This window comes from Erpetoichthys calabaricus, chromosome 7, assembly GCF_900747795.2.
Source record: "Erpetoichthys calabaricus chromosome 7, fErpCal1.3, whole genome shotgun sequence".
Taxonomy (NCBI): domain Eukaryota; kingdom Metazoa; phylum Chordata; class Cladistia; order Polypteriformes; family Polypteridae; genus Erpetoichthys; species Erpetoichthys calabaricus.
In genome coordinates this window covers 146,096,635-146,124,136 of record NC_041400.2, presented here as the reverse complement: position 1 = coordinate 146,124,136, position 27,502 = coordinate 146,096,635, and the positions used below count along the sequence as shown (strand labels likewise).

Here is a 27,502-nt window from a genome sequence, read left to right as displayed (position 1 = left end):
TAGACATCTTATGGGGAAACTGTCGGGACCGTAAAAATACTTAATTGTAAAGATATTCGTGGTAACGGAATTTGATCTGTATATATATGATCTTGTTTTTGCTTTCATGAAACAACTTACTAGACTTAATGTATAATGTTTACATATTTTTATGAAATTAAGAGATTTAAAAATTATATTTAACTCAAGCACAGTTATTTTTTTACATTTAATCCACATATTTTTTTAATCTTGTGCTAATCGGTTCATGTACTTTCCTCATTTGTATATAAATTTTACAGAACCGTTCAAATGTTTTTCACACATTTTTTTCCGTTATTTTTCTAGTGCTGTATGCTTCTCCCACAGTCTATAGATTTTCTTTCAGGTTTGCTGGACTCTAAATTGCTCCATGTCACTTGAATGCATTCTGATGAAATGACAGCTTACCATGGCTGATTCCTACTGCTTTCGTAATAGGCTCCACTTCTGTGTAACCAAAATCAATTGTACTGTATATGATGTAATTTGGCACAATTTTAGTTAATTACTGCACATTAACATAACATTTATTATTTATTGATATCTTTTTAAACTTTCAATGCAATTTGCATTTGTGGTCTCATTTGTTTTTTCACATAAAATTAATGTTCACAAAGTATATGAAATCCTCAGCTGTATTAGGATTAATTATTTTGCCATTTTATAAAAAAATAATTATGCTTTATCTTTAGTTTCATCTAATTAGTTTCAAGTTCAGAACTTATTAGCTTACTGAGGTTTAATGATTTTAATAATACATTCTCTATGACATAAAACTAGAGAAAACCCTATTGTTTTTAGTGTGTTTCTATGGTTTGTTCACCAAAAAAATTTTATGCAGAAAATATAAGACAAATTATACTACAAAGTATGTATCTTTATTTTCAAAGCAATTTGCACATTTTTTGAGCTTTTATCCTGCAAACAAATTGTATTTTTAAATTTGACAACAAATACAATACCAGCACAAAAACATTTGGTTCCTCTTCTTGGTATTTTAATGCCCATTATTTAAAAACATCACAAAGAAAAGCTACAATATATAATTGTTTTCTCAGGTAGGGTTCAAAAGAACTAAATGCTCAGAAGCAAGATAGAAAAAAGGAGATTTCAAGTCATGTATTTATGGTTTCTGTTCAGCTTTAAAAAATTGCAGTCTGTTTTTAACTCATGTAAAACATCTGTTGTCTATTACAAATTAAAATGGAAAAGAGTTAGAGTCCAATTTTTAAGAAAGTACATAACATGGTAATTACCAACTAATACATCTTACTTCTGTACCATGCAGTATTATTAAAACTATAATATGGAATAAAAGTACGTATGAAAATAACATACTAAGTAACAGCCATCCTGGGGTAATGAGAAGAGAACCTTGCCAAACCAATCATAGATTTTTTGAGTAGGACTTATTTTTTGGTGTTAGCTGCTTCATTAATGTTCACACATATAACATGATAAAATCTGTTAAAATAAAAAAAAGACACCTGAAATTGAAAGTGCAAGGAAATAAACATATTAGATGGCAATATACTCCCACAACACAGTGTTAGTCTTGGTTCATTTTATTATTTGAATGTTATCATTCTTTCTGAAAATCATTAAAATTTTGGCTTTTTTTTTTTTTTTTTTGCTTTTTATGTTAATTACTTTATGGATTTAATGGATGCCATTATTTTTCATGTTAAAGGTTTCAGATTTAAATCTCACATATGACATATTGTGGAATGCTTAATATGTAATTTAACTTGCATGTTTGTAAACTGGTAATAATATTAACACTGAACTGATTCAATGTGAGTTTGTGGGCCGTGTTATTAGCAAGTGTCCTATCCAGAGTTGGTTAGCTAGGATACTCAGTGGTACTTTGCACAGCTTTCATAGAAAAACATATTCCGAAAATGGAAGAATGCTTAAGTATAGATCATATTACTTGGTAAATTTTAAATTTTGAGAAATAAACACATTTTTTATATTAAAATTTCAGCTTTTATTCAGATGTAAAACTAATTTACTAGAATGTAAAAGGTACTTTTGTGACCAGTGTGGAGCACATGGGTATATGATACACGCTGAAATACATGTATACACGCATGGGTATAGCACTAAAGCCATACAGGACAATAACCACTCACATCATACCATGTTTAAATAGGTTTTCTGCCAGGATATTATGCTAGAGGAAGAGTAAAAAATCCATAAAAATGCATCCATTATTATTGGGCTTTTAACATAACTTTACAATAAAATTTTAATAGTAGAAGCAGCACACAGATTTGCATTGGTAAGTAATTTTAAGCTGTGAAGTGTTCACTAGTCTGGTTTCATTCTGTTCTGGTGTCTGTCTTCATCTGAGACAACAGGTGGCACTGTTATTCAAACTATAGGGGCAAACAAAAAAACAACGGTACTCCCAACATGTAAATTATGGGTCGATTAAATTGTGCAGTCTTAATGGACAGATATATCAAAATGTTATTAATATGTTGAGAATTGAGGAATGGTGGTGAGGAAAAATTTGCAATAATTTGACATAAATATGATTTCATTTTTAAGTCCTAATAATAACAAAACATAAGTAACATATAACAATTATATTTTTAATGGCTTTTTTAAACACCATAAACAAAAATTTCATGTCTTTATTGGAAATATTATATGCATCTTTGTAGAAGTTCATTCTAACTTAAAGGGAAGCATTTCACGCAAAAAACAAAAATGTCTAAGAGTTGAATGATCCGTACTACCACAGAGTCGATATGTAGTATTGATTAACAAGTGCAGCAAAACATTTAATCAGTTGCTGCTCTACAGGAACAGCCACAAGTTACTAAATCTTAGGAGTTCACATGTTTGTCTAACTAAGTGAATGTAATCAATTTGTTCAGTAAAGACATGCATATTATGTTTTTTCTTTGTTATTTATGCAATGTGATTTATAATTCACTTATATTTAATAAAATGTATTTTTTTATAAAATATTAATTGAAATAGAAGTGCTACATAATATTCAATACATTTGGGTATAAAAAAAGGAAAAGTATCGGTACAATCAAAAGTACAATTTTTGTTCTAGCATGAAGAAATATGATTTGACTCATGATTCTAATTATCTAAGACCATTAGTTCCTTTTTCTTTTTAGGTCAAATTAATGTTGGAATATACATTGATAAAAACAGGTTCACTGTTTTCTTTCCAACTACTTGCAACGCATGGGCATTCATATGAGAGAACATCCTATTCTCACTGATTTATTCTGTTAATTTTTAAAAAAACTAATAGTATGCTTCAGTTCTCACAGCAATTTATAGTTTTCTCCCATGTTAATCTATTTTTGAGTATGGTCAGGTTGACATTTCAGGTTCTGTTCCCATCATTCACATGACATGGTGAAACTCACTGCATTTGTTATTCTTTAACACAGTGTTTTTTAAACAATGGTTCAAACCCAATTGTCTCTGATGGGTCACCACATGATTTTGTAGTTAAATTAGCTAAATAAGTGTGAATTTTGCATTGAACAGTGCCACCCACTGTTTAGATTACTTTTGATTACGACAGTATGGAAAACAATGACAATGGCATATTATAGACAGCTTTCGTTTCTGTGGCACAAAAAGTTAACGAATGTTCCCCACCTCCCATCTCACAACCTATTTAACAAAATGAGAAGGCTGACAGCAAAGACATGTATAAGAAAGAGGAAGAGATGACAGAATGATGGATAAGCTTGTGAGGAGAAGACACTGTGGCACTAGATTCAAATGTCAAATTGAAAATAACGGGTGCAGGTGAAGGATGTGACGGTTTTCAGGGTGTTTTGAACAGTGTGGGAGAGAGTACGTGTGACGCATCAGTGTTATACAATAAGTGCAGTTTCAGTGGTCATGGATAATTGCTTGGTTCCTTATACAGTGTTCACAGTTATGGCATACATTGAATGAAAATCTGAATTCCTTCTCATCACATTATTTTAAAGTGGCTTGATAAATGTTCGTCTACTGGTAGTGTGAAGGACATGTTTGTTAGACCACTGAGAACTGTAGGAACACCAGAAAATGTGAAAAGGGTAAGACAAGCAGTAGACTCAGTGTCAGCCAGTTGAGTTAAACATTTCAAATCAGGCTATTTGACTTTTTTTTTTAATCAGTTAATTGAATTGTTAAACCGGAGTATATTAAACTATTCATCATACTCATTCAGAAAAATGTATTGTTACATGGTTAAGCTCATTTGAATAACATTATTTAAAAAATGTTATTTAAGAGAAGGTGAATAAGCTGCATAGAATAATTAATTTTTGAATTACTTCATTCCTTAACAGGTGCCATGAGTCAAGTGACTAACTTAACTGACACCTTTACTTCTTTCTTTTCAAAAATCATTGTATCCTCACTAAAGCTCAGTCAATAATATCAGTCGCTATAATATTGCGCTGATATTTGGTCTGTACATATGCATTGGTATTGGTTGAACTTGTACTGAGATTATGATGCTAAAATTCACTGAAACAAAGCATGTTTATTATGTTATTTTTCTAGTGTAAAAGACCTCTGTTCGAAAAGCCCCTCCCCTTGACTGATATGGATAATGACAGTAAACAATCTGAGTATTAACAATGTACATGCTAAACAACTCCATGCTCTAACCTTTGTCCACATTCATCAATCCTGGGACTGTCAATATTGCAAAATTTTACAGAGGATGCATAAAACTGTTAATGTACTTACTGTTATACTTGAGGTTTACAGCTCTACTGTTTAAATTTTGTATACCATGATTTTCTACATTTCTCCTGCTGCCCATATGGCCACTGTACACCATACTCTAGAGTGTTTTCACTCTGTAACTAAAATCATCTTAATTTCAAAGGTCAGGTGTTTTATCCAGTCAAAAACAGTACAGGTTTCGCTTTCAAGCAATTACACATTTGCCTCTGTATGCCTCTGCAATTGCTTTATTGAGAACTTTTATTGTGAAGGTTGTCACCACTATTCTAGGGTTTGTTTTATTTTCAAAATGATGTGCGGCGCTGGTCATTATTCAATCTGATTTTTAAAATTCCCCATCTGTCAGCTGTAGAAAGAGCAGACATTGAGCTTCCTAAGGCATATAGACTTGACTCTCTGTATTGAAGTGGTTGTTTTATAAGACATTTTATTTGTCAACCAGTTCATGTAAACCTGCTGTGTTTGTCCTCAACTGGATAATGCTTTTTGAAAGCAGCAGTTCCTTTCCCAAAAATACAGTGCATCCGGAAAGTATTCACAGCGCATCACATTTTCCACCGTTTGTTATGTTACAGCCTTATTCCAAAATAGATTAAATTCATTTTTTTCCTCAGAATTCTGCACACAACACTCCATAATGACAACGTGAAAAAAGTTTACTTGAGGTTTTTGCAAATTTATTAAAAATAAAAAAATTGAGAAGTCCCATGTCCATAAGTATTCACAGCCTTTGCTCAATACTTTGTCGATGCACCTTTGGCAGCAATTACAGCCTCAAGTCTTGTTGAATATGATGCCACAAGTTTGGCACACCTATCCTTGGCCAGTTTCGCCCATTCCTCTTTGCAGCACCTCTCAAGCTCCATCAGGTTGGATGGGAAGAGTCGGTGCACAGCCATTTTAAGATCTCTCCAGAGATGTTCAATCGGATTCAAGTCTGGGCTCTGGCTGGGCCACTCAAGGACATTCACAGAGTTGTCCTGAAGCCACTCCTTTGATATCTTGGCTGTGTGCTTAGGATCGTTGTCCTGCTGAAAGATGAGCCGTCGCCCCAGTCTGAGGTCAAGAGCACTCTGGAGCAGGTTTTCATCCAGGATGTCTCTGTACATTGCTGCAGTCATCTTTCCCTTTATACTGACTAGTCTCCCAGTTCCTGCCGCTGAAAAACATCCCCACAGCATGATCCTGCCACCACCATGCTTCACTGTAGGGATGGTGCCAGATTTCCTCCAAACGTGATGACTGGCATTCACACCAAAGAGTTCAATTTTTGTCTCATCAAGACCAGAGAATTTTCTTTCTCATGGTCTGAGAGTTCTTCAGGTGCCTTTTGGCAAACTCCAGGCGGGCTGCCATGTGCCTTTTACTAAGGAGTGGCTTCCGTCTGGCCACTCTACCATACAGGCCTGATTGGTGGATTGCTGCAGAGATGGTTGTCCTTCTGGAAGGTTCTCCTCTCTCCACAGAGGACCTCTGGAGCTCTGACAGAGTGACCATCAGGTTCTTGGTCACCTCCCCGATCACTCAGTTTAGATTGCCGGACAGCTCTAGGAAGAGTCCTGGTGGTTTCGAACTTCTTCCACTTACGGATGATGGAGGCCACTGTGCTCATTGGGACCTTCAAAGCAGCAGAAATTTTTCTGAAACCGTCCCCAGATTTGTGCCTCGAGACAATCCTGTCTCGGAGGTCTACAGACAATTCCTTTCTTTTCATGCTTGGTTTGTGCTCTTACATGAACTGTCAACTGTGGGACCTTATATAGACAGGTGTGTGCCTTTCCAAATCATGTCCAGTCAACTGAATTTACCACAGGTGGACTCCAATTAAGCTGCAGAAACATCTCAAGAATGATCAGGGGAAACAGGATGCACCTGAGCTCAATTTCGAGTTTCACGGCAAAGGCTGTGAATATTTATGTACATGTGCTTTCTCAATTTTTTAATTTTTAATAAATTTGCAAAAACCTCAAGTAAACTTTTTTCACGTTGTCATTATGGGGTGTTGTGTGTAGAATTCTGAGGAAACAAATGAATTTAATCCATTTTGGAATAAGGCTGTAACATAACAAAATGTGGAAAAAGTGATGCGCTGTGTATACTTTCCGGATGCACTGTATAATTTACAAAGAGCCTACACATGCTACTCTGGCTCTTGAACAAATCATACTTTATGTGTGATCTTCCCAAAATGCCTACTTGAATTTGTCACCTTTTTTTTTTTTTTTTGTAACACCATTTGTGTAGTACATGGTTGTTACTGGCCCTTTATTGTGTTTGAAAAAAACTGTTAAGTAAATATTGTGACTTGGCTGAATGTGTTGTAATATAATATAGCACAAATCAATAAAAATATTTTGAAGATCACGCTGTTTTTCTGTTTATCAAGTCATCTGTTTCAACTCGTGCGCAAAAGTGAAATTTGTTGGCTCCTAAACTGCTGGTTTTTCGGTACAATTACCATTTCTAATGTCAATAAAATTTTCCAGTATTATGACTTATGATTGATGCTCTTATTTTTCTTATGTAATTAAAAAGCTTTCAAATCCTGCTTCTTTTGATGTGGTCACTCATCTTGTTTTCAAGCCTGTTTTTCTTAGCTTGTGGGAGTCTGGGAGATATGCATATTTATTATTTGTTTTTTTGGTATTTTAAATATTCCAGTAGCCTATCAAACAGGTACTCTTTCTTTCAGCTATCAGAATATATGTAAATGAAACTGGTAAAGTATTTAAACATCAAAAAAGGTAAAAAATAAAGCTAGATAATCATCTGGCAAGCACATGCCAGGTTGTATAAAAATAATCTATATTAAGTGATATATATTATATGCAAGTATATGAAGATACATACATTTCAAATCAATTAATTTTATTAATGCACACATCTCTCAGGATAAATAGGTGAGAACTGATTCATTTATTCATTCATTAATAAATTAATCACCTAAAATATATCTTACCTAATATAATCAGCACATGAGAGTGGACAATACAGTGGTGTGAAAAACTATTTGCCCCCTTCCTGATTTCTTATTCTTTTGCATGTTTGTCACACAAAATGTTTCTGATCATCAAACACATTTAACCATTAGTCAAATATAACACAAGTAAACACAAAATGCAGTTTGTAAATGGTGGTTTTTATTATTTAGGAAGAAAAAAAAATCCAAACCTACATGGCCCTGTGTGAAAAAGTAATTGCCCCCTGAACCTAATAACTGGTTGGGCCACCCTTAGCAGCAATAAGTGCAATCAAGCGTGTGCGATAACTTGCAATGAGTCTTTTACAGCGCTCTGGAGGAATTTTGGCCCACTCATCTTTGCAAAATTGTTGTAATTCAGCTTTATTTGAGGGTTTTCTAGCATGAACCGCCTTTTTAAGGTCATGCCATAGCATCTCAATTGGATTCAGGTCAGGACTTTGACTAGGCCACTCCAAAGTCTTCATTTTGTTTTTCTTCAGCCATTCAGAGGTGGATTTGCTGGTGTGTTTTGGGTCATTGTCCTGTTGCAGCACCCAAGATCGCTTCAGCTTGAGTTGACGAACAGATGGCCAGACATTCTCCTTCAGGATTTTTTGGTAGACAGTAGAATTCATGGTTCCATCTATCACAGCAAGCCTTCCAGGTCCTGAAGCAGCAAAACAACCCCAGACCATCACACTACCACCACCATATTTTACTGTTGGTATGATGTTCTTTTTCTGAAATGCTGTGTTCCTTTTACGCCAGATGTAACGGGACATTTGCCTTCCAAAAAGTTCAACTTTTGACTCATCAGTCCACAAGGTATTTTCCCAAAAGTCTTGGCAATCATTGAGATGTTTCTTAGCAAAATTGAGACGAGCCCTAATGTTCTTTTTGCTTAACAGTGGTTTGCGTCTTGGAAATCTGCTATGCAGGCCGTTTTTGCCCAGTCTCTTTCTTATGGTGGAGTCGTGAACACTGACCTTAATTGAGGCAAGTGAGGCCTGCAGTTCTTTAGACGTTGTCCTGGGATCTTTTGTGACCTCTCGGATGAGTCGTCTCTGCGCTCTTGGGGTAATTTTGGTCGGCCGGCCACTCCTGGGAAGGTTCACCACTGTTCCATGTTTTTGCCATTTGTGGATAATGGCTCTCACTGTGGTTCGCTGGAGTCCCAAAGCTTTAGAAATGGCTTTATAACCTTTACCAGACTGATAGATCTCAATTACTTTTGTTCTCATTTGTTCCTGAATTTCTTTGGATCTTGGCATGATGTCTAGCTTTTGAGGTGCTTTTGGTCTACTTCTCTGTGTCAGGCAGCTCCTATTTAAGTGATTTCTTGATTGAAACAGGTGTGGCAATAATCAGGCCTGGGGGTGGCTACGGAAATTGAACTCAGGTATGATACACCACAGTTAGGTTATTTTTTAACAAGGGGGCAATTACTTTTTCACACAGGGCCATGTAGGTTTGGATTTTTTTTCTCCCTAAATAATAAACACCATCATTTACAAACTGCATTTTGTGTTTACTTGTGTTATATTTGACTAATGGTTAAATGTGTTTGATGATCAGAAACATTTTGTGTGACAAACATGCAAAAGAATAAGAAATCAGGAAGGGGGCAAATAGTTTTTCACACCACTGTATAACAACTTTGTTGTCAGTGAAATTTATTCTTCATATTTAAGTCAACATGGACTATATTATTATCTTCATGAGCATCAACAGTTAAATACTTGTGCTCACAGCACTTGCACCGTACACTTGAGAGTCACAAACATCAGATGTCTAGAGTTTTTCTAGGAAGACCTAATACTTAAATACATCAGCAATTTATAAAACTAATAGGATCATAAAAATATTTCATTATAACAGAAATTTCATTATAACAAATCTGGAGGAAATATGTATAGTATTGCGACTGGGTCCACCAACGATTTGCATTGTTTAATGGCAGCAGCGCATGGACAGCACTGTAACTGCTGTACTGCATTTGGTAAACATAAAACCAAGGGCAAAGCAATTGGTTCTCCTCTTCAGGATCAGGGTAACGCATACCATGCTTGTCACACAATTTTAAATTTTTAACACAGGGCTTTGATCTGCTGTTCCTCATACTCACTTGGTCTGTCTTCTCCAGATCGCATCTGCTACAGCAGGTACGAACACAGAATGAAAAACGAGATGTTGGATATAATTTTTTTTAAATAGAAATACAGGTGTGAATACAGAATGAAAACAAGACTTTAGATGTATTTTTTATAGAAATACAGGTATGAAAATACAGAATGAAAATGAGTTGTTAGATGAAGATGAAGGTGTGATTCCAAAATGCTTTCGCAACGTCAATTTTCTTCATTCCAGAATCCACTTTTTCCAGGATTTTTAATTTTTCATCCAGCATAAACTGATGCCATTTCTCACTTGTTTGGTTGGTAGGACTTAACACCCTGTTGCTGAGATATGGGTCCCAGAGGTTAAAAGCTGGAGCCATGCATTCCTGTTCATACAAGATTAGATTCATATAAGAGAATAAAACTTTGCGTCATCTCAAAGTGTTCTGAAAATTCTGAAATCTCTTGCGCCATCTTCTGATTCTATTCTTTCTCAAAGCTGCTGACATCTTGTGCAAGCAGTACGTTTGTCAGTATCCTTTAGGAAGCTATGGACTTTTGGCTTGTTAATGCTTTTATTTTGCCTTGTCACGTCAAAAGGTGCTATTTTGATGTACTTTGGGATTCTTTTGGTATAATTCTGGGTGTGAAAAGTTATCACAGAACACTCCGGCATTTCAGAGGGCAAAACTAAAAGATGATAAAGCGCAGCTGTTATACAGAATAACTTGTAACATAACATACCATTCTCAAACCCGCTTTTTCATTTCAGAGTTTCAGAGACAGTCTCTTATAGCCTTTCAAGTTATCTGTTTTTCCCCAGGTATAACCCCCTGTCTCTTTATTCATTCTTTGATACTGTATTTAGAATCCTTCTGCATTATTTACACCACATTAGTTTTTGTTTCTTCTCCACAATTGCTGGTAGTATTAAAATGAGGAAAAATTATATAGGAATGCTGAGATTATCTTATTTCTAATCATTGTATCAAGTTATCCTAGTTCTGTAGAATCCAACTAATCTGTTTTGCATCAGTCAGTCTTGGTGAAAAAGATCATGTTGGTGTGTGGCCAACAGTGGATTATCATTCTGCTCAAGGCTGTTTCTTGCACTAATCCAACTTCTGTAGTGTTTGGCTTTAGCCTCTGTAACTGCCACACGGGCTGGAAGGGCATCCCGGCCAGGGAGGAGAAGGAGATCACACCCGGAAGAGAGGGTCAGAAAGGATGAACGGACGGCCCACCAGAAGTGGAAAGTTTCACTATGGACTTTTCACTCCCCCAGCACACTAGATAGCAGTCCTGGATATCAGATATCGGTGCCCAGTAGGGACCAGCAGGGCATGCCGGGAGATGTAGTCCGACAGAGCAGCCCTGCTGGGATCTGTGGATGCTGCAAGAGGGTGCTGCAGAGAGATATGCTCCCTGCTGTATAGGACTTCCACATGACCCGGAAGTACTTCCAATGGGCAGCAGCCCTGGCACCGGAAGTACTCCCAGGTCATTAATAAAAGGGACCACACTGTTAACCTGGCGAGTCGAGCTAGGAGAACAGACAGCAACACTCAGCTGGAGGAGGGTACTACGGTGGAGAGAGAAAATCTGTGTTTCTGTTAAATAGGAGGTATTGTGGTGAATAAAAGCCATCCTTTATTTGAACCAGGGACTCTGGATGTGTTCATGTTGGGGTTTGGGGCTTGCTGATGCTCGGTTTTCTGTCACACCTCTGAAAAAAGATGGGTGAATGTGTGCATACACCTTGTGTTAATGGTGTGTTTATATGATTTGAAATCTTGTTCATACTATATATATATATATATATATATAATATAGATCTGTAAAGTTTGTTTAAGAAGAACTGCCAGACTAGCACAAAATTATGCACTTGCTGCATTTTGTACAAATTTAGTACAGTATATACAGTATACTGTCTGATTTAATGATGCAGCCTTGAACAAGTAAACTGTTGCAGAGTCAGGTGGCTTTTAAATAAATGTAATGCTGCTGTGGAGTTAAATTACTTTCATATCTTAAAATGTCACTAAATACTTGTCTGTGCATGGACAGTTTATAAAAAGTTTATATGTCTGTAATATTGCGTCTTTCTTGGTTAAATACATATTCACAGTATGCTTAAGTTAGCATAAGATTATGTACTGTATCAAACTTTGAAGTAATCTAAGCCTTGACCATTTGTTTAAGTGTTTCTGATGAAAGATGCATGTTTTTGATTGATTTTTTGATACAGTTAACTCGGACAGCTTATATAAGTTTAGCAAATCACATCTGTCACAGTCAAAGAAAATCATAGGCTTTGAACTTTTTTCTCCACTGTCGATTACATTTTGGTGCTGATTTTCAGTGAGAGCTCATACTGGTTCAAGATCTGAAAGGACTGGTTTGAGAATAACATCACTTGAAATGTGACTTTTAGTTGTGGTATTACAAAAAAGCTTCCTCAGTTAAAGTAGGAAGAACTTGATTAGCAATAGGGAGATGCACAACACATATGCATTATACTTTTTTTTTCAACAAAAATACATCACTGTATAGTAATGAATATTTTAAAATGTATACTTACCACTCCTAATAGAGTTAATTCAATTAACAATATGTACTGCAAATAACATTCAAATACACTGAACAGCAAGAAAATTAAAACCACCTGCCTACCCTCCTACCCACTTAATCAAGCCTCACGCACCTGGCCACCCTCTTCCATTGCTACCTGGTCCAGTTTTGACACTCACATGTAGGCACTTTTGGCAGTGGACAGGGGTTGACTTGGGCACTTTGATAGTCCCATACACACAGAGCTGCATTGTGTGTGCCCTGACACTTTTTTCTCATTGCCAGCATTAAGTTTTTTCAGCAATTTGTGCTACAGGAGTTCTTCAATGGGATCAGACCAGACTAAAGAAAATCCAAACTTCATTTATATATCTATTTATTTATTGCATATGTCTGGACTGAAAAATATGTATATGACATTTATCTACTACAGGCTATGTTCTGCTGGCTTGCAGAATAGTGTTGTGATCTATTATGTTATGATCTGTGAAATGTAGTGTACTCATATGTAACCGTAGTTTTTTTTAGTAACAATACTAATTGTGAAGTTATAACACTCCAGCTTTTAAGAGAGAATTTCTATTTTGATGTATTGGTGGCTATAAGACCATGGTATTTATTTTTTGATTGAAAGTAATGTGATATTCAATTAAATTTATTTGATATTATCTTATACTGAATACATGCTTGTAGTCTCACAACTCAGTACATCTTACATTTACAACTCTAATGCATTAGTAATACATTTTTAAGCAGTACATTTGCATATCTAGGTGGACAGATTATGTTACAGTATGTATTACCATAAAACAATTAATTTAAATGATGAACTTAAACATATCATGACAAATCTGTTAACTAACATAGTCAACTGTGACAGGCAAAGTAACAATTGTCATTACCTAGACTAACTCTATCTGAGTCACCTCTAACCCACTCTCCTCAAAGTGGTACTCTACAATATTATAAGTACATGCTAAACATTGTAATAAAAAGTAGACTGAATCTAATTCAGTTTGTGGTGTTACAGCATGGTTAAAACTCATCAGATGAGTATCAGTATCTACGTATTCGAGGTTCCAACAAAGAACAGTGGACTGCTCTCTGTATTTGAGATGTGAAGAACTGCCCCAAATAAAGGAACTTTATTACCTTAAGTTCTAGTTAACAAGTGGGCATAGCAGCAGTCATGAAGTAGACCAGCACATTGGTCCAGCAACAGCAATGCTGTAAGTGTTCTACTAGACCTGACTCAGCCAAATTTCTCAGTATGTCATTCCCATCCTCAGTCTGTGTTTCTATTCACTCCACAGGTCGAAATCATTGTACTGTGACCAAAAGAATGATTATTATAGAAGCAATTAATCACATAGAGTTTGCACTTCTGTATTGCTGGTCTCCATGACAGGGTAAAATACTTGGCAATCTGGGATGACCTCAGAGTAATGCGGCTGCTTCTCCAGATCAGGAAAAGCTATTTAATGCTGTGATGGTATCTGGTGAGGGTGCCACTTAGAAGGGAATGCTAGAGATAGACCCAAGACATTAGGAGGGTTATCCAATGATGACCTGGAAAACCGATGATAGGGAAAGAAAAGTTTGGTCTGCCTTGACCATTACCTGGAGAAGTTGATGAAAACTGAGTGATAGCCTAAAGTACACGGGTCCATACTCCTTATTTCATTATAATGAAATCTTGTCGAGGTAATACATGTTTACCTTACTTAACTGAAGATGCAGTGCCTTAACGACTTACTGTTGTATTGAAAGTTATTTTAAATAAAATAGCTGATTATTTTTTTACATTAATTTTGAGACACAGTATTTAAAAGTTTATGATTGTAAGAGATCTATTTGAAAGTTCATCATAACAGGTCAAGCAATTAAATGAAATGAAGAATAATGAAAACAACCATCTGTAATGCCAGTTTCTACCCACAGTCTAGTACAGTGAAAGTGCCCCCACCTGAATTACTCAAAACAGCAAAATAGTATGCCAGTGTACTAATTGCTATGCATATGGTTACGTTTTCAGTGTTCGGACTTGTCTCTTTAACCAGTTATTTGTATTTCTTTGTGCTTCAGGCAGTCTGTGCTTTCAAGTGATTTTCAGTCTCTAGCTCTTCTGAAGTGCCTGCTAGAAACAGCAGGTTCCTTTTCCTGTAACCACCGCCTGTCAGCGCACATTGCTAGCTTAGCATTTTACCCTGAATATATTAAGAGAAGCTTACAGCGATATAGGTCTAGTCCTTACCGTACTAAATAAACACTACATTTAGCAATTTTGTGATGTTTTTGTTTTGTTAAATTGTTTACTTAATTATATTATACAATACAATGGTTTAAAAAACCTTAAGCAGCCACTTTCCTGTAGATATGGAAACTCAGCCCAGTAGTGCACACAATGGTCCCATCAGCGTCTGCATAGCAATCTTTGCCCTGGAGGGAATGAGCACGAAAGTCGATTCATTACTACACTCCACATATTACTAGATGTTCCCCCGTACAGCCCCAAACTGGCTTAAACAAATTCTGTGAAGGGACAGATAAATATTTGAAATTCACATGGAAGGATCACATAGCCTTCAACGGACAGCTCTAGGTGAATCAAATATAAAATGTTTAAAGCTTTAGCTGGAGGCTAAAGAAGCGTCCAGATTGTATTTAAAATACCTTTTAATATGCCACAGTTGAAATGATAGTGTAGGGGACCTGCTGAAAGGCCCATAATTAAAATGAGATATTGTATAGCCTATAAAGCTGAAGGCAAATTAGCCGAAGATTGCTTAAAACCAACAAATTACTGCACATATGAAGGCCATAAAATGCTGAACATGCAACACTGTTTCCTCTGTACTAGAATTCTATCTATAAAAATCTGAATAACACAAAAAATGTAATTGGCCCATTATGAGTGAATGTGGCTATATGTGCGGATGGTCCCTGTAATTGACTGGCTCCACATCCAGGGTTGGTTCCTGCCTTGGCCCAATGCTCTGAACCCATAAATAATAATTATTAATAATTTTAAGAATCTTATTTAAATTTATACAGTTTAACATACTTCAGGTTCATAATCCCACACAAACAGTAAGAAATATAATTGTGTTATCCTGAGAAATGTGATTAGATTCATTACAAATTAGGATCAATATAAATTCAACTTAAATTGCTCTTTTGTACTTATTATCAAATAGTTCATATTGCTATTGTGCAGCATGTACAAACAAAATTGATAAAAAAGCTGAAATCTGGTATATATTTGTTACTAGTTTATTGCTTTTCCAGTTCAGAATATTCAGATATGATTTTATGTTGAAGGTTGTGTTTCTGCTACTGTTCATTTTTGTTAAAGAAATAGTGAGAGGGATTTAAGGGGCATTGTTGGCTAGAGTGACAATTTTCACTGTAACCGTGGTTACTGTTGCTATCACGGTCAGCTCCCCAGTTTTCTGTCATTTGTAAACAGCACTGCATTTGAAAAAATTTACCATCTATGCACCAGTAAAGATTCTTTGGAAACATTGTTGAATGCTGTTGTTGTTTGAAAGTATCTGCAAATTCCTTCTTTAAATTCATCCCACTTAAGTGTTTTAAAATAAAAGGAAAGGAAAAGATTACCACATTAAATCTCACATTAGCCATATGTATAAGAATGTGAACTATAACTTTGCTTTATATTAAGTGGTCATTTATTTTATTTATTGCAAAAATTTTTAATCCCAGTCAAGCTTCATTTGTCTGCCCGACATTATTGTAAACACTGATTATTTTTAAATATTTCTGTATTGACAGAAAAGGTTTGCAATATAAGAAGCAATAGTATATATAAAAGAAAGCAGGAATTTGTAGAGAGGCTGTTTAAGCACTTGACTGGTTTTTAACAAAAAACACAGTAAACTAGAAAAAGCTAATAGAAATACTGAAGAAAACAAATGTAGGACGAAGTGATATACAAGTTATACATTGAACAGACAGTAAAAGTATGTACAGGTAGTGCAAAGCAGAAACTGCCCATATCTGTAACATTAGACCATAAGCATGTTTGCTTTCACTTTAATTATTCATGATCTATTTGGAAATTATGGTTTTAGAAGGGGGATCTAGATAAATAAGTTAGGGCATGAAGATCTGCTGAAGGCTGTAAAGGTTACAGAGCAGGTCAGGTCAGGTTGGGGAGTATGCACTGGTACAGCACATTGCCGCACCCACCACACGGCAAAACAACTCGGGTTCCTGGTTGGCAACCCCCTAGGTAGACACGCGCTCCAGTCCCTCCCTTTGCCAATGACCATCCACCTGGTGCAGCCAGGGGTTACGTGAGCATCCCCTTGGCCTGGTCCAGCCACTCTGGTCCTCAACAATGAGTATCCTGCGAGCTGGATCACCCTCAAGGAATCGCACCACATGGCCGTAAGTGTTGTAACTGATGCTCCCTCACAATGCAGGTATTGTGCCTGTGGTACCCAAGGATTCTGCGAAGAAACACAGTACAAAAGGAATCCAGTCTTTGTCTCAGGTCACTGGATAGTGGCCATGTCTCACTTTCATAGAGCAAAACAGAGAGCACCAGGACTCTAAAGACACGGACCTTCGTCCTAATGCAAAGATATTGGGAGTGCCACATACCCCTTTCCGGCAACCTCATGACCCCCCATGCTCTCCCAATCCGTCTACTGACATCATAGGAAGAGTCACCAGAGACATGAATGTCACTGTCAAGGTAATTAACCTCTCAACAAAGTCGACACTCTCTGCACAGACAGACACACGGCTGATGGCTGTGCCCAAATGGCCATTAAAGACCTGGGCCTTGGTTTTTATCCAGAACACTCACAAACCCAGACACTCAGACTCCTTACACATACTCTCAAGATCCCCCCATCAGAGCCTCCATTGACTCTGTGAACATCACAGCATCGTCGGCAAAGTCATGATCAGTGAATCTTTCTTCACCAACAGATGCCCCACAGCTGCTGGATGCCATGACTCTGCCCAACACCCAGTTCATGCAAGAATTGAACAGAGTAGGAGCAAGAACATGCACCTGACGAACCCCAGAACCAACTGGGAAAAATGCAGAGGTTCTGCTTCCACTCTGCACAGTGCTGACAGTACCACTGTACATAACAGCCATGATATCCAGCAGCTTTGAGGGGATCCTGCAGGCTGGATCCACAGTCTCAGGATGTCCCACAAGGCAGCTCGATCAACTGAGTCAAACACTTCATGAAAATCGACAAAGGCGGCAAAAAAACTCTGCCAATATTTGCGTTTGCGCTCCCTGAGAACCCTCAGTGCCAGGATGCGACCGATGGTAGAAATCTTGTCATAAAATCAGACTGCTCCATTTGCTGGTAGGTGAGCAAATGATCACGGCTCACTGAGTACAAAGCATGACAGATGACTAATTGAAAAATAATGAGACTGCATAACACTAAGTTCAAGTTTATGGCCATGGTACAATGAAGTTCTTACTTGCATTTTACTTAAAATACAAACAAAAAGACAAACACACATTCCAAATAAAAACTAAAACTTTCAAATCATTGTGGGGAATAAAAGTCACAAGTCTGTATAAAGGAATCAAAAAGAAACGGACAGCTTAGTGTCACAGGTGATGAAGAGAAGCACTAGCTATTGCAGCAGTTTTATTAGGTTTGCAAAACAGACTGCTGCTTCTGAGGGTAACAATTATAAGATAACATGTTTTTCTTTGTATGTGCAATATATACTACAGTGGTTAACAATTTGTGATTGCAGATTTCAGCTTTAGTATGCCGTACACATCCCTGAAGTATAAGTGAATTAAACCATTTCAGCACATTAAAGTGTGATAACTTTCTAAGTAAAACTGAATCATATTTAAATAGAAATGAAAAGTAGACATAAACATTTTCTCAGTACCTTAAGTGTAAGTGTCAACAATATTCATAGCTCAGTGGTCGGAGTGAAGCTCTTATCCTCTCATTCAGTTTCTGAAATAATGCTTTTTTTAGCATAGATAATAATTTTTATATACCAATGCATGAAGAAATGTAGCTGTAGTAAAATTGGATTTCTGGGCAATTACTCTTTTAACACATATCAAAAATAGGCATATTGTATTGGTTCACAAGTTGGTTTCACAGAAGAAAAGATTTCCTGGTAATTGCACAATATAGCCATATACATTTCTCATTAATCGTTCACGTAACTATTACAAAAATATTGTTGAGTAAACCTTTGAAGGTGCCCAAAGTTCTCCTTTTCTACAATATTTGCTAACATATTAAATGTTCAATATGTATGGTTTTCTCTGTGAACAAGTAATTTGTAGCATTTCTGTGAAATTAATCCATATCCAGTTTCCATTTGTGCCACTGTGGTTTACTGAAATAACTCATTTTTAAAGTAGCATCTGGTATCAATCATACTCTAATTTCCTTCAGAATTATAAATTCCGTCATAACATTTCTTAATCATCATTTGTTTATACAGATAAGTTTCATCTTCTTCAATCTTGCCTCATAGCAGTGTTCTGAAACCAGCTTAGCAGTTATCTGCTGGACTTTCTTTAGTGCTAACTATCCATTCCCGGACAGGGGTTTATCCATTCCCAGGAATTCGGGAATCCCGCATTTCATTCCCAGGAATCCCGGGCTCCCAGGGATAACACAGTACACGGGCATCTCCCATGTGAACGGTTTTAGAACGACCGACACTTATTTTTAATAAAACTGCTGCAATATGTTGACATTTCATGCTGTCATATAAGTACATGTATCTTTAGTTGCGGTAATAAGAGCGTAGAAAGCACAACGTCCTCACAGGTGGTGCAGTGGTAGTGCTGCTGCTTTGCAGTAAGGAGACTGTGGAAGATTGTGGGTTCGCTTCCTGGTTCCTCCTTGTGTGGATAGCTCTTTGAGTACTGAGAAAAGCGCTATATAAATGTAATTTATTATTATTATTATTAACGTATCCAGCGTGCGGTCGTCCAGGCAAGAATGCACCTTCGTGCAGAAGTACACCAGCTGCTGAGAAAGCATGCTCTGCCTCCACTGAACTAGGCGGCACAATCATCAGATACCGATACACTTATTCTAAACAACACCCGCGCTTGCCGTTGCTCTGAAACACTGCCATTTCAGCTTTTACTGATGCATCCAGTTTCTTATCATCATTCTGTGATGGCAAGTTTCTTGGCACAGATAATGCAGATGCAACAGACTGACGCATTGCAATTTCAAGTTGCTGTTCAAAGTTGTTGTCTGATGAAGTGCAAGCTGCAGCAATGGCACCACCTTAATTATTTTCAACTATAACTTATTTTTTTATCGATTTTTACACGCCATATATGCAAACTTGGCCGTTCCCGTTTTCCCGGGAATTACAGCAGTTTCCTTCCTGGGAATGAAAAATGTCCGGGAGCCCGGGAATGGATTCCCAAGTGCTAACATGTGTTGCTTGTAAAACACAAACCAAAACTGCACTCATTATTCCACGTGGTTGTCACTATTGTGCTATACTGCTTTACCATAGCCTTCATGGAATTGTAGATATTGCTGCATACTGTGTGATCTAACATCATTTTAGCCTTTTTCATTGGTTTCTGTAAAGTGTAATGTAGGCAGTGAAGTCTTATTAAATTACAAATCTACATTGAGTCTACAAAAATCTGTGAGAATGTTTGCAGGAGTGTAATCTGAGAAGAACCTTACTAGCATGAAGTGTTACAACGCTGAAAGAGAAAATGGTTGAGCTGACTACAATAAAGCACTGGACAGTGCAACTTTAAATATCCTTCCATTCCTTGCAATGGTGGCATAATATCAAAAGTACAAACAAATCAGAATGAGAGTAAAAGCAATACGAAAAGATTTCAGAACTGGTCTACCATCAATTGTAATGGGAAATGTTTGATCGCTGTCGAATAAAATGGATGAACTGTCTGTGCTTATACGCAGCCATGGAGCATACAAGTACAGTGACATATCCTTTATACCAACAGCAATACATCTGCATAATGCCTCGTTGTGACTGTGACAGCCAAGTCAGAACTATTCTTTCTTTTTAATTTTCTTGCTTTATAGGTGTATGTTCAGACCAAAGTATGCATGTATATTTATATCTATTTACTTACTTACTTATCTCCCTATTTATGTATTTATTTACAGAGCTTCTGTAAAAAGTAAAATTTCCTCTTCGGGACAAATAAAGTTCTGTCTGTCTAAGCATCCTAAGCCATTCTTATAAGGTGTATTGTCAAGTGTCAGACTCTCCATTATGCAATTGTATCTAATAGCTTATTTTTGCTTCCTTTGTGTAAAATGTAGCTACATTACCAGCATCTGCCTAATGTGACCACAGCAGCAGTCATTCATTTACAGTATGTATGTCCTGTCGTCTGTTTTGTTTGGTATTACTGTCCACTACATTGAGGAGGTTTGAGCTAGAGACGGCCGTATGGGTTACTACTGTTACAGAAGGCTTCAAGTGGGTTTGGACAAATTTGTATTAGTTTAACCAAAAAATAAACATTAATCTTTGTGAAGCAAGGAAAACTGCATTTATCAAAATAAATCAAAATGCAATGTTAAAAAATATAAAGTGTATTATTTAATAATAATAATATTAATTTGTGAAATAACTGTAGTACTAGGGTGTTATACCATGTTAGTCATTATGGATGCAATGAGAGGTCAAGCAAAATGACACCTTTTATTGACTAAAAACTGACTGTGAAAATGTTGTCAGCAATCATAATACTCAAGGGTAATCCTTTATAATTAAGTGACAGAATACTTGAATTAAAATAAAGGTTTGGATTGTAATATTGAATGAGGATTTCAAAGATAAGGTTATACTTAAATTAGTGGCAGTTCTATAAATGTTCAGTCATTGTTCATAACAAGATAGTGGGCTGCATTATAGTGGCAACTTTTGCAAAGATGTTAACTCCTGGTTGTAGCAGTGACTGAGAGCAGACTGTCTGTGGTTACATTACTTTTTTTGGTTGATCAAGGACACAGTAGAACTGGTCATTAGCTGAGTCATTTTTCCACTCTTTTGGTCTCAGTGGCAAGCTTGTAAAGCTTTTATGATTTAAACAACTTTGTAGGAGCCTGGTCTGATATTCTGAACCAGGTATTACTGTAATAGAAAAATATTAGCATTACAGAAATGCTTTTAGACTTCACCTCTGCAAATGTCAGGTCTCCTAGTGTAGCACAAAATTGCTTCCAAATTCATAGGCTCTTTAAAGAGTTTTATGGCACTGAAAATGACAGTGCATCAGTTTACCTTAGTGATGCCCACACATGAACTCTCATAATGTCATGCAGTTTTTCCCTAGTATTTGTATGACTAGCATGGTGCAGGATAAGGAAAGAATTTTAACTCTGTCAATTAATGATCGGTGTTGTGTTTGGCAATATCAGTAATTTATTAAATAACATGGCAAGGCTCCCAGTTTTTTACCTTACCTTTCTCTGTAGGAGGTAGTGTCTAACCGTTAGACTCATATCATGGTAACTGAAGTGCACTCATTTTAAGAAACAAAATTATACAATTTATCGTTAAACACAAGAACTATAGAAAAGTAATGCATATATTTCAACATAGAAGACAGGACGGAAAACAAACAGACAAGACTGACAAACATAAAACAGAAGAGTCTGGCTGTTTACTAGCTATTTAGAGTTCTAATTTATCTTGTGTGAGACAAGCCCGGACACCATCAGACAGACACCGCATCTTTATAAAATACATGTTTATTTTGTTTTCCATCATACACAGTCCCGCACAGCACTCTGTGCTCCCAGCACTAATCACCTCTATCACGGGCCTTTCTCTCACTGTCTGTGGGCCGCCTTTCCTCTCTCCACGGGAGCTTAGTCCTGCGCCCACTCCAGCTCACTGTTTGGAGGGAGGTGGCCCCTTTTATTCTCACCCGGATGAGCACCAGGTGCTCTGCCTGATGACACTTTCTGGTGTGGCAGAAGTGTCAGGAGAGCACCCGGAAGCACTCCGGGTGTCCTTGGAAGGATCGTCATCCATGTTCCCGGGTGTGACGGAAGTACACATTTCCCGGGCTCTCTGAGGCTTGGGGCGCTCCCTGGTGGTGACCAGAGGCCCCAACGGGCTTGAGCCTCCTTGCTCCTCGCCTGTGGTCTTCTCCAGCTCCAAGGTGGTTGCCCCCTCGTGGCCCAGAGGACGAATGTGCCACCTCCCGGTCCTTCCAGGCATCCTGGCCATGTCTGTTCCCCAGCCTCCTGCAACACTTGGCATAGATGAACAGTTTTACGATACCAGATCTTTAAGGATGGTGTCCGATGTTGCATGGACTTATTGGTGTTGTTGCTCCAGGTTCAAGTAGAGGATTCTTCTTGTGTGGAGTGCATTCTTTCTCTTTTTGACATGGACCTTTGTTTGTGGTGTTCTGTGCTTTTCTCAAGTTGCTGTTATGCTCTTTGCTGTGTCCTCCATAAGTTCATAGGGAAAACCATTTCTCTTTCTGGCATAAGACCTTGGGCTTTTATGTTCCCTCCTTGAAGTGAAAATTGCTTTTCCGTTTTCTCAGGCTGGGTTCGGTCACTGGCACTGAGCTTGGCTTGGCAGAGCAGACCTCATCTTTCATGTCCACAAAGAGAAAGTGGCTCATCAACTTTTAAAACAAGAGAAAAGATAAGTGTAGTTGGTTTTTGAAGTTAGTTGTGATTTCTTATGATTGGATCACAGTCACTTCCAGCTACAGAACCAGTGCCTGCTCCTGGAGCATTATTTTGTCCACCACATTCAGGCAGGTTTAGTCCACTGTTACAAGCCTAAGATAAATGTCCATTTGAGTGCCTTTTTGCTTGAAAGAACCTCTGCAAAGGTGTTAGCTCAAATCTGATTTACACCATTGTTATCAGATGAAGTACAGAGGTGACCAAAGTTTGGTACAAGCTGCAGTTTAGCGTTTTTTTCTGGATTGCAAGTTGGAGGAAGGTGTAAATGGCTTTCTGTATCCCTGTTAAATCTGCTGTCTTAACAAACCTTGGGTGCCACTGAAAACCTAGCAAAATGGCAGTTCCCATTAACAATCCCTATCCACACACATACAAACTTATCTTCTTGTTCTTCTTCCTCTTCATCCTTGCCCACTACTGTATGGGGTCGATGTGTTTGATCCACCTTTTCCAAACCGCTCAGTCCTGCACCTCCTAACCAGCCAAGCCCCTATCCTTGAGATCTTCTTTGATTTTATCCTTCGCTTTGTCCCTCTCTCCTGTCCTTCCATTTCCATCACTCTTTTGCCCTCTTATTCATTGTATCTCCTTATCACATGTCCATACCACTTCAATCTACTTTCCTGTACTAGATATCTCTCCCACTTTTGTTGTACCTCTGATTGCCTTATTTCTTATTCTGTCCTTTTGTAACACGACAAGTACATTTTATTAAATTCAGAAAGTGGTCTTTCTTATCTTGTATAATTAATGCTTTTGACCCCAAGTTATAAGTTGTTTTTTATAACTTGTGTGTTGTGTTTTAGTGAGCAGTTACTCGGCTTTTCAAAATGAGTCTAACTCTTTAGTTAACTGTTAGCATTCAGGATTAATTAGTAATAAATATTGGAATTTACAGGTAGATTTTCAAGATTAAACTCGTCTTTTTATTGGGAAAGCTAGTATGAAAAGATACACATGACACTATGGATTATATGTTCATTTATAAATGATTGGAAGTTTGATATTTTAGAAAGCACTTATAAAAGTATAGAAATATACAGTATATTGCTACAGGTATTAGAAAAAACATTTAATTGTACAAGATAATTTTAAGGTGTACATTAGAACCATCAGTTAACTCGCCCAGAAATGAAGATGGCAGTAATGCATTGCATGTGTGAATCTGCTAAGAGTACCAAAAGCGAATGAAGAACATCGCTAATTATTCTTCGAGTTAGCACAGTTCATTTTGATAAGTCATATAGCATACACAGGAAGGTAAAACAAGCCTCAAAATCCTTGAGAAAGTTTGGGAAAATATAAGAGAGAAAGCTATATGCTACAGAGGTCTATATACTAAGAACTTTCAGTAATGGAGAAGTGGGCCTAAAAAAGCACCCAAAACAATTGTGCAAAGTTTAGATATGTGAAAACTGTCTGCTGGATGGTAGTCGTTAGAGAAAAGTCAACATGTGCGTTTTGGTTGAATATTACAATTTCCTTCAGTATTTAAACAGTCTACCCAATACCCCTGGTGTGTTTCTGCTTTCATGCTGTGCTTGCCACTAATTAGGCTCCAGTGTCTTACATATGCTCTTTTTTTTCAACTTGAAGTTGAAATTTATTGTCATGTGGACATACTGTAGTTATGAAACTCTTATTTGCTTCTCTCCTAAACCTATAGACCTAAAGATCTATTCCCAACTAATTTCTGCAAAATTGAGATTTTATATTTGTTGTCCAAACTTTGGGTAATTGTTAAAGCACATTACCCTTTTTCTAGAGCAGTGATGCAGTGACATTAAACATTGAAATACTGTAGTGTTTTGGCAACAAGAACTGTTGCATGAACAATGTGGCCTTGGCCATGGCCATGGAAATCAATAAGAAACTAGCAGCATCGTTGAGTAAGACAAAGCACAAAATGGTGCAGATGTGATTACTGAATATGAAAATAATTGATTCTAAACTCCAAGTAGCTACTGTAGAATGGTATATAGCTCCAAATTCAAATTAATGTTGTGCCAACTTCAGGCTCTCAGGGACAGCGACTCATGACATTTATTATGGATATGGATATTCAGTATACTACTGTATTGTATTAATTATTTTATATTCTGAATCACATTGCAGAATCTGCTAAATAAAGTACAGACGTATGGATAAATTAAGTATTTGCAAAATTATTTGAATTACTTTTATTTTAATCACCTTACCATTGTACTGCTGATCATTAAGATTTAGTTAATTTAGTTATGCTTCGTAATGTGCTTTACTTAGGGTTGTATGCATCCCTCCCTGATTTAGTTCTCTTCATCCTAACTGCCATTGAGCTTAAATTGGACTAATCTGTATCTTTTCTTTTGGATTATTTCAGGCTGTCTTTGATGTAGACAAAGATAAAGGACTTACCCTTATTGAAATATCTGAAGGACTAAAGGTAGAAGAAATTAAGAGTTGCACTGGTGCAGACTTTGCCGTAAGTAAATTTATTTCTATGTTTGAGTAATATAATGCATTGTTTCAGTGGTGAATTGCAGCTGAAGCTCATCTGGAAGTTTGAAAAGTACTAGCAAGGTATATTTGGATGCACGCCTAGGTATAGCACTGATATATAGCCAAGCTTCTTGACTGAGGTAGCCTCTCTCCTCTGAAGTTGTCCCACAAGTGAGACCAAATAATCTCAAACCCTTAGCCAGAAGTTATTGGTGTGGTGTTAATTCCAGTAAATGGAGTTTCCATCTTAATGCAGCTTTATATTGCTGAAAGGAAAGAGGGTAATGGAGTAAATGCTGACACTTGCTGTGACAGTGTAAACATGTTAAATGGCAGGTCTTTTAGGAGGTGTGATTGCAATGTGAATAGGTATTAATTATTACTGAATTTCAAAGCTAGACCATAACACACAGCAAAAGCTCAAGGCTCAATATAAATTTGCCTCTGGCTGTACTTTCAGTGATACACTACTTTATGCAATCGTATTATTTGATCCAAGGGTATATTTTCTGGACACTCAAATGAAATGAAAGATATTCTTTTCAAATATTCACCATTTGGTGGTGAGATGGCTCAGGACAGTATAGCAATAACTATTTATAGACTTGTGAAAACTAAAATGGGAAGTAACTGTTTACAGAGATTCTTCTGTTCAGACTATGAAGGGTGATGACTTTGTGCATCTCAGGAGGGATTACATACAAGAAATAAGTCAATTCAGACTTCAAGACCATAGTTGTGGATGTGGCTGCAAGATGCTATAGCTGAAAGGAGCTTGATATATGTAATTGGCTTGACCCTTTCATAGTCATCAGTTGTAAGGGTAATCTGTCCAGTTCAAAGGTCCTCCATGCAATTGGAGAAGTATTATCAAATTTGACTGAGTGATAGTAGTGAATTAAATGGGCAGCACCTGTAACAGTAGCAGAAGTGAAAGTACCGCCATAGTTAAGTCATGGAGAGTGACTTTCAGCCTGTCCCAAAACATATTTCACTTAATCTTCAGTTAAACCCAGCTCAAGTCTGCTTATCTGGGTGTGAGGTGCCTTGAATTTTATAGGGTAAATAATATCTCATTATTTGGAATACGTACATTTCATGTGTGTTCTGTGTCTACAACAATCTGGGTAAATGTAGGATAACAGGAAATGCGACTTTCACAAACTTTTAATGGTCACAAATGATACAAGGGTATATATCTTGTGTTTAACAAGAAGGACCTTTGACTCTTTGGCAGGAATTACACTGGACACAACCTAATGCTAGTGAACCAAACACCATTTCTTTTATAAGGAAAAAAGGCTAGAAAATGTGGTGACATTTTCATGGATTGAATATATTTTATATGATGGATTTAGAGTAGAAAAAGTGCAGTAAAACAACAATTGTAATTCTGCATAATGCATGAAATTTAACTATTAGTGCCGTTTTTCATGTGTACTGTCTGTCATTGGGAGTAAAAGATAATGTGCGGATATGTGAAGTCCATAAATTGTATGTCAACTTCATTATGAAGTTTTTTTTTTTTTCCTTGTAGACTGATTGTCTTGAAAGGGAAGCATCTGCTACATTTGCTTATTGCCTATCTCTGTATACTTTTGAATTAAAGATCAAGCTCTTGACCAGTGAATGAGGTGAAAAGCACGTCTTTAATTCAAAACCTCAAATTCCATTGAATGCATTTCAATTTCATGCACCACTCTTATTTTCTATTATTTTAATATGTTATTCTAAATTTTCAGTTTTATTTTTTGTAGTATTTAACATCCATCCATCCATTATCCAACCCGCTATATCCTAACTACAGGGTCACGGGGGTCTGCTGGAGCCAATCAAAGCCAACACAGGGCGCAAAGCAGGAAGCAAACTCTGGGCAGGGCGCTAACCCAATGCAGGGCACACACACACAC

General features: G+C 37.0%; 1 protein-coding gene across 1 annotated transcript in view; it reads left to right on the top strand.

Annotated features, from left to right (window-relative positions):
- oxct1a (3-oxoacid CoA transferase 1a) overlaps positions 1–27,502 on the top strand; it is a 226,948-nt gene that overhangs the window by 194,998 nt on the left and 4,448 nt on the right. Inside the window, exon 16 of the mRNA XM_028805519.2 lies at positions 25,474–25,575. Coding sequence (XP_028661352.1) covers positions 25,474–25,575 — 102 coding nt within the window. The remainder of the gene's footprint in view (positions 1–25,473; positions 25,576–27,502) is intronic.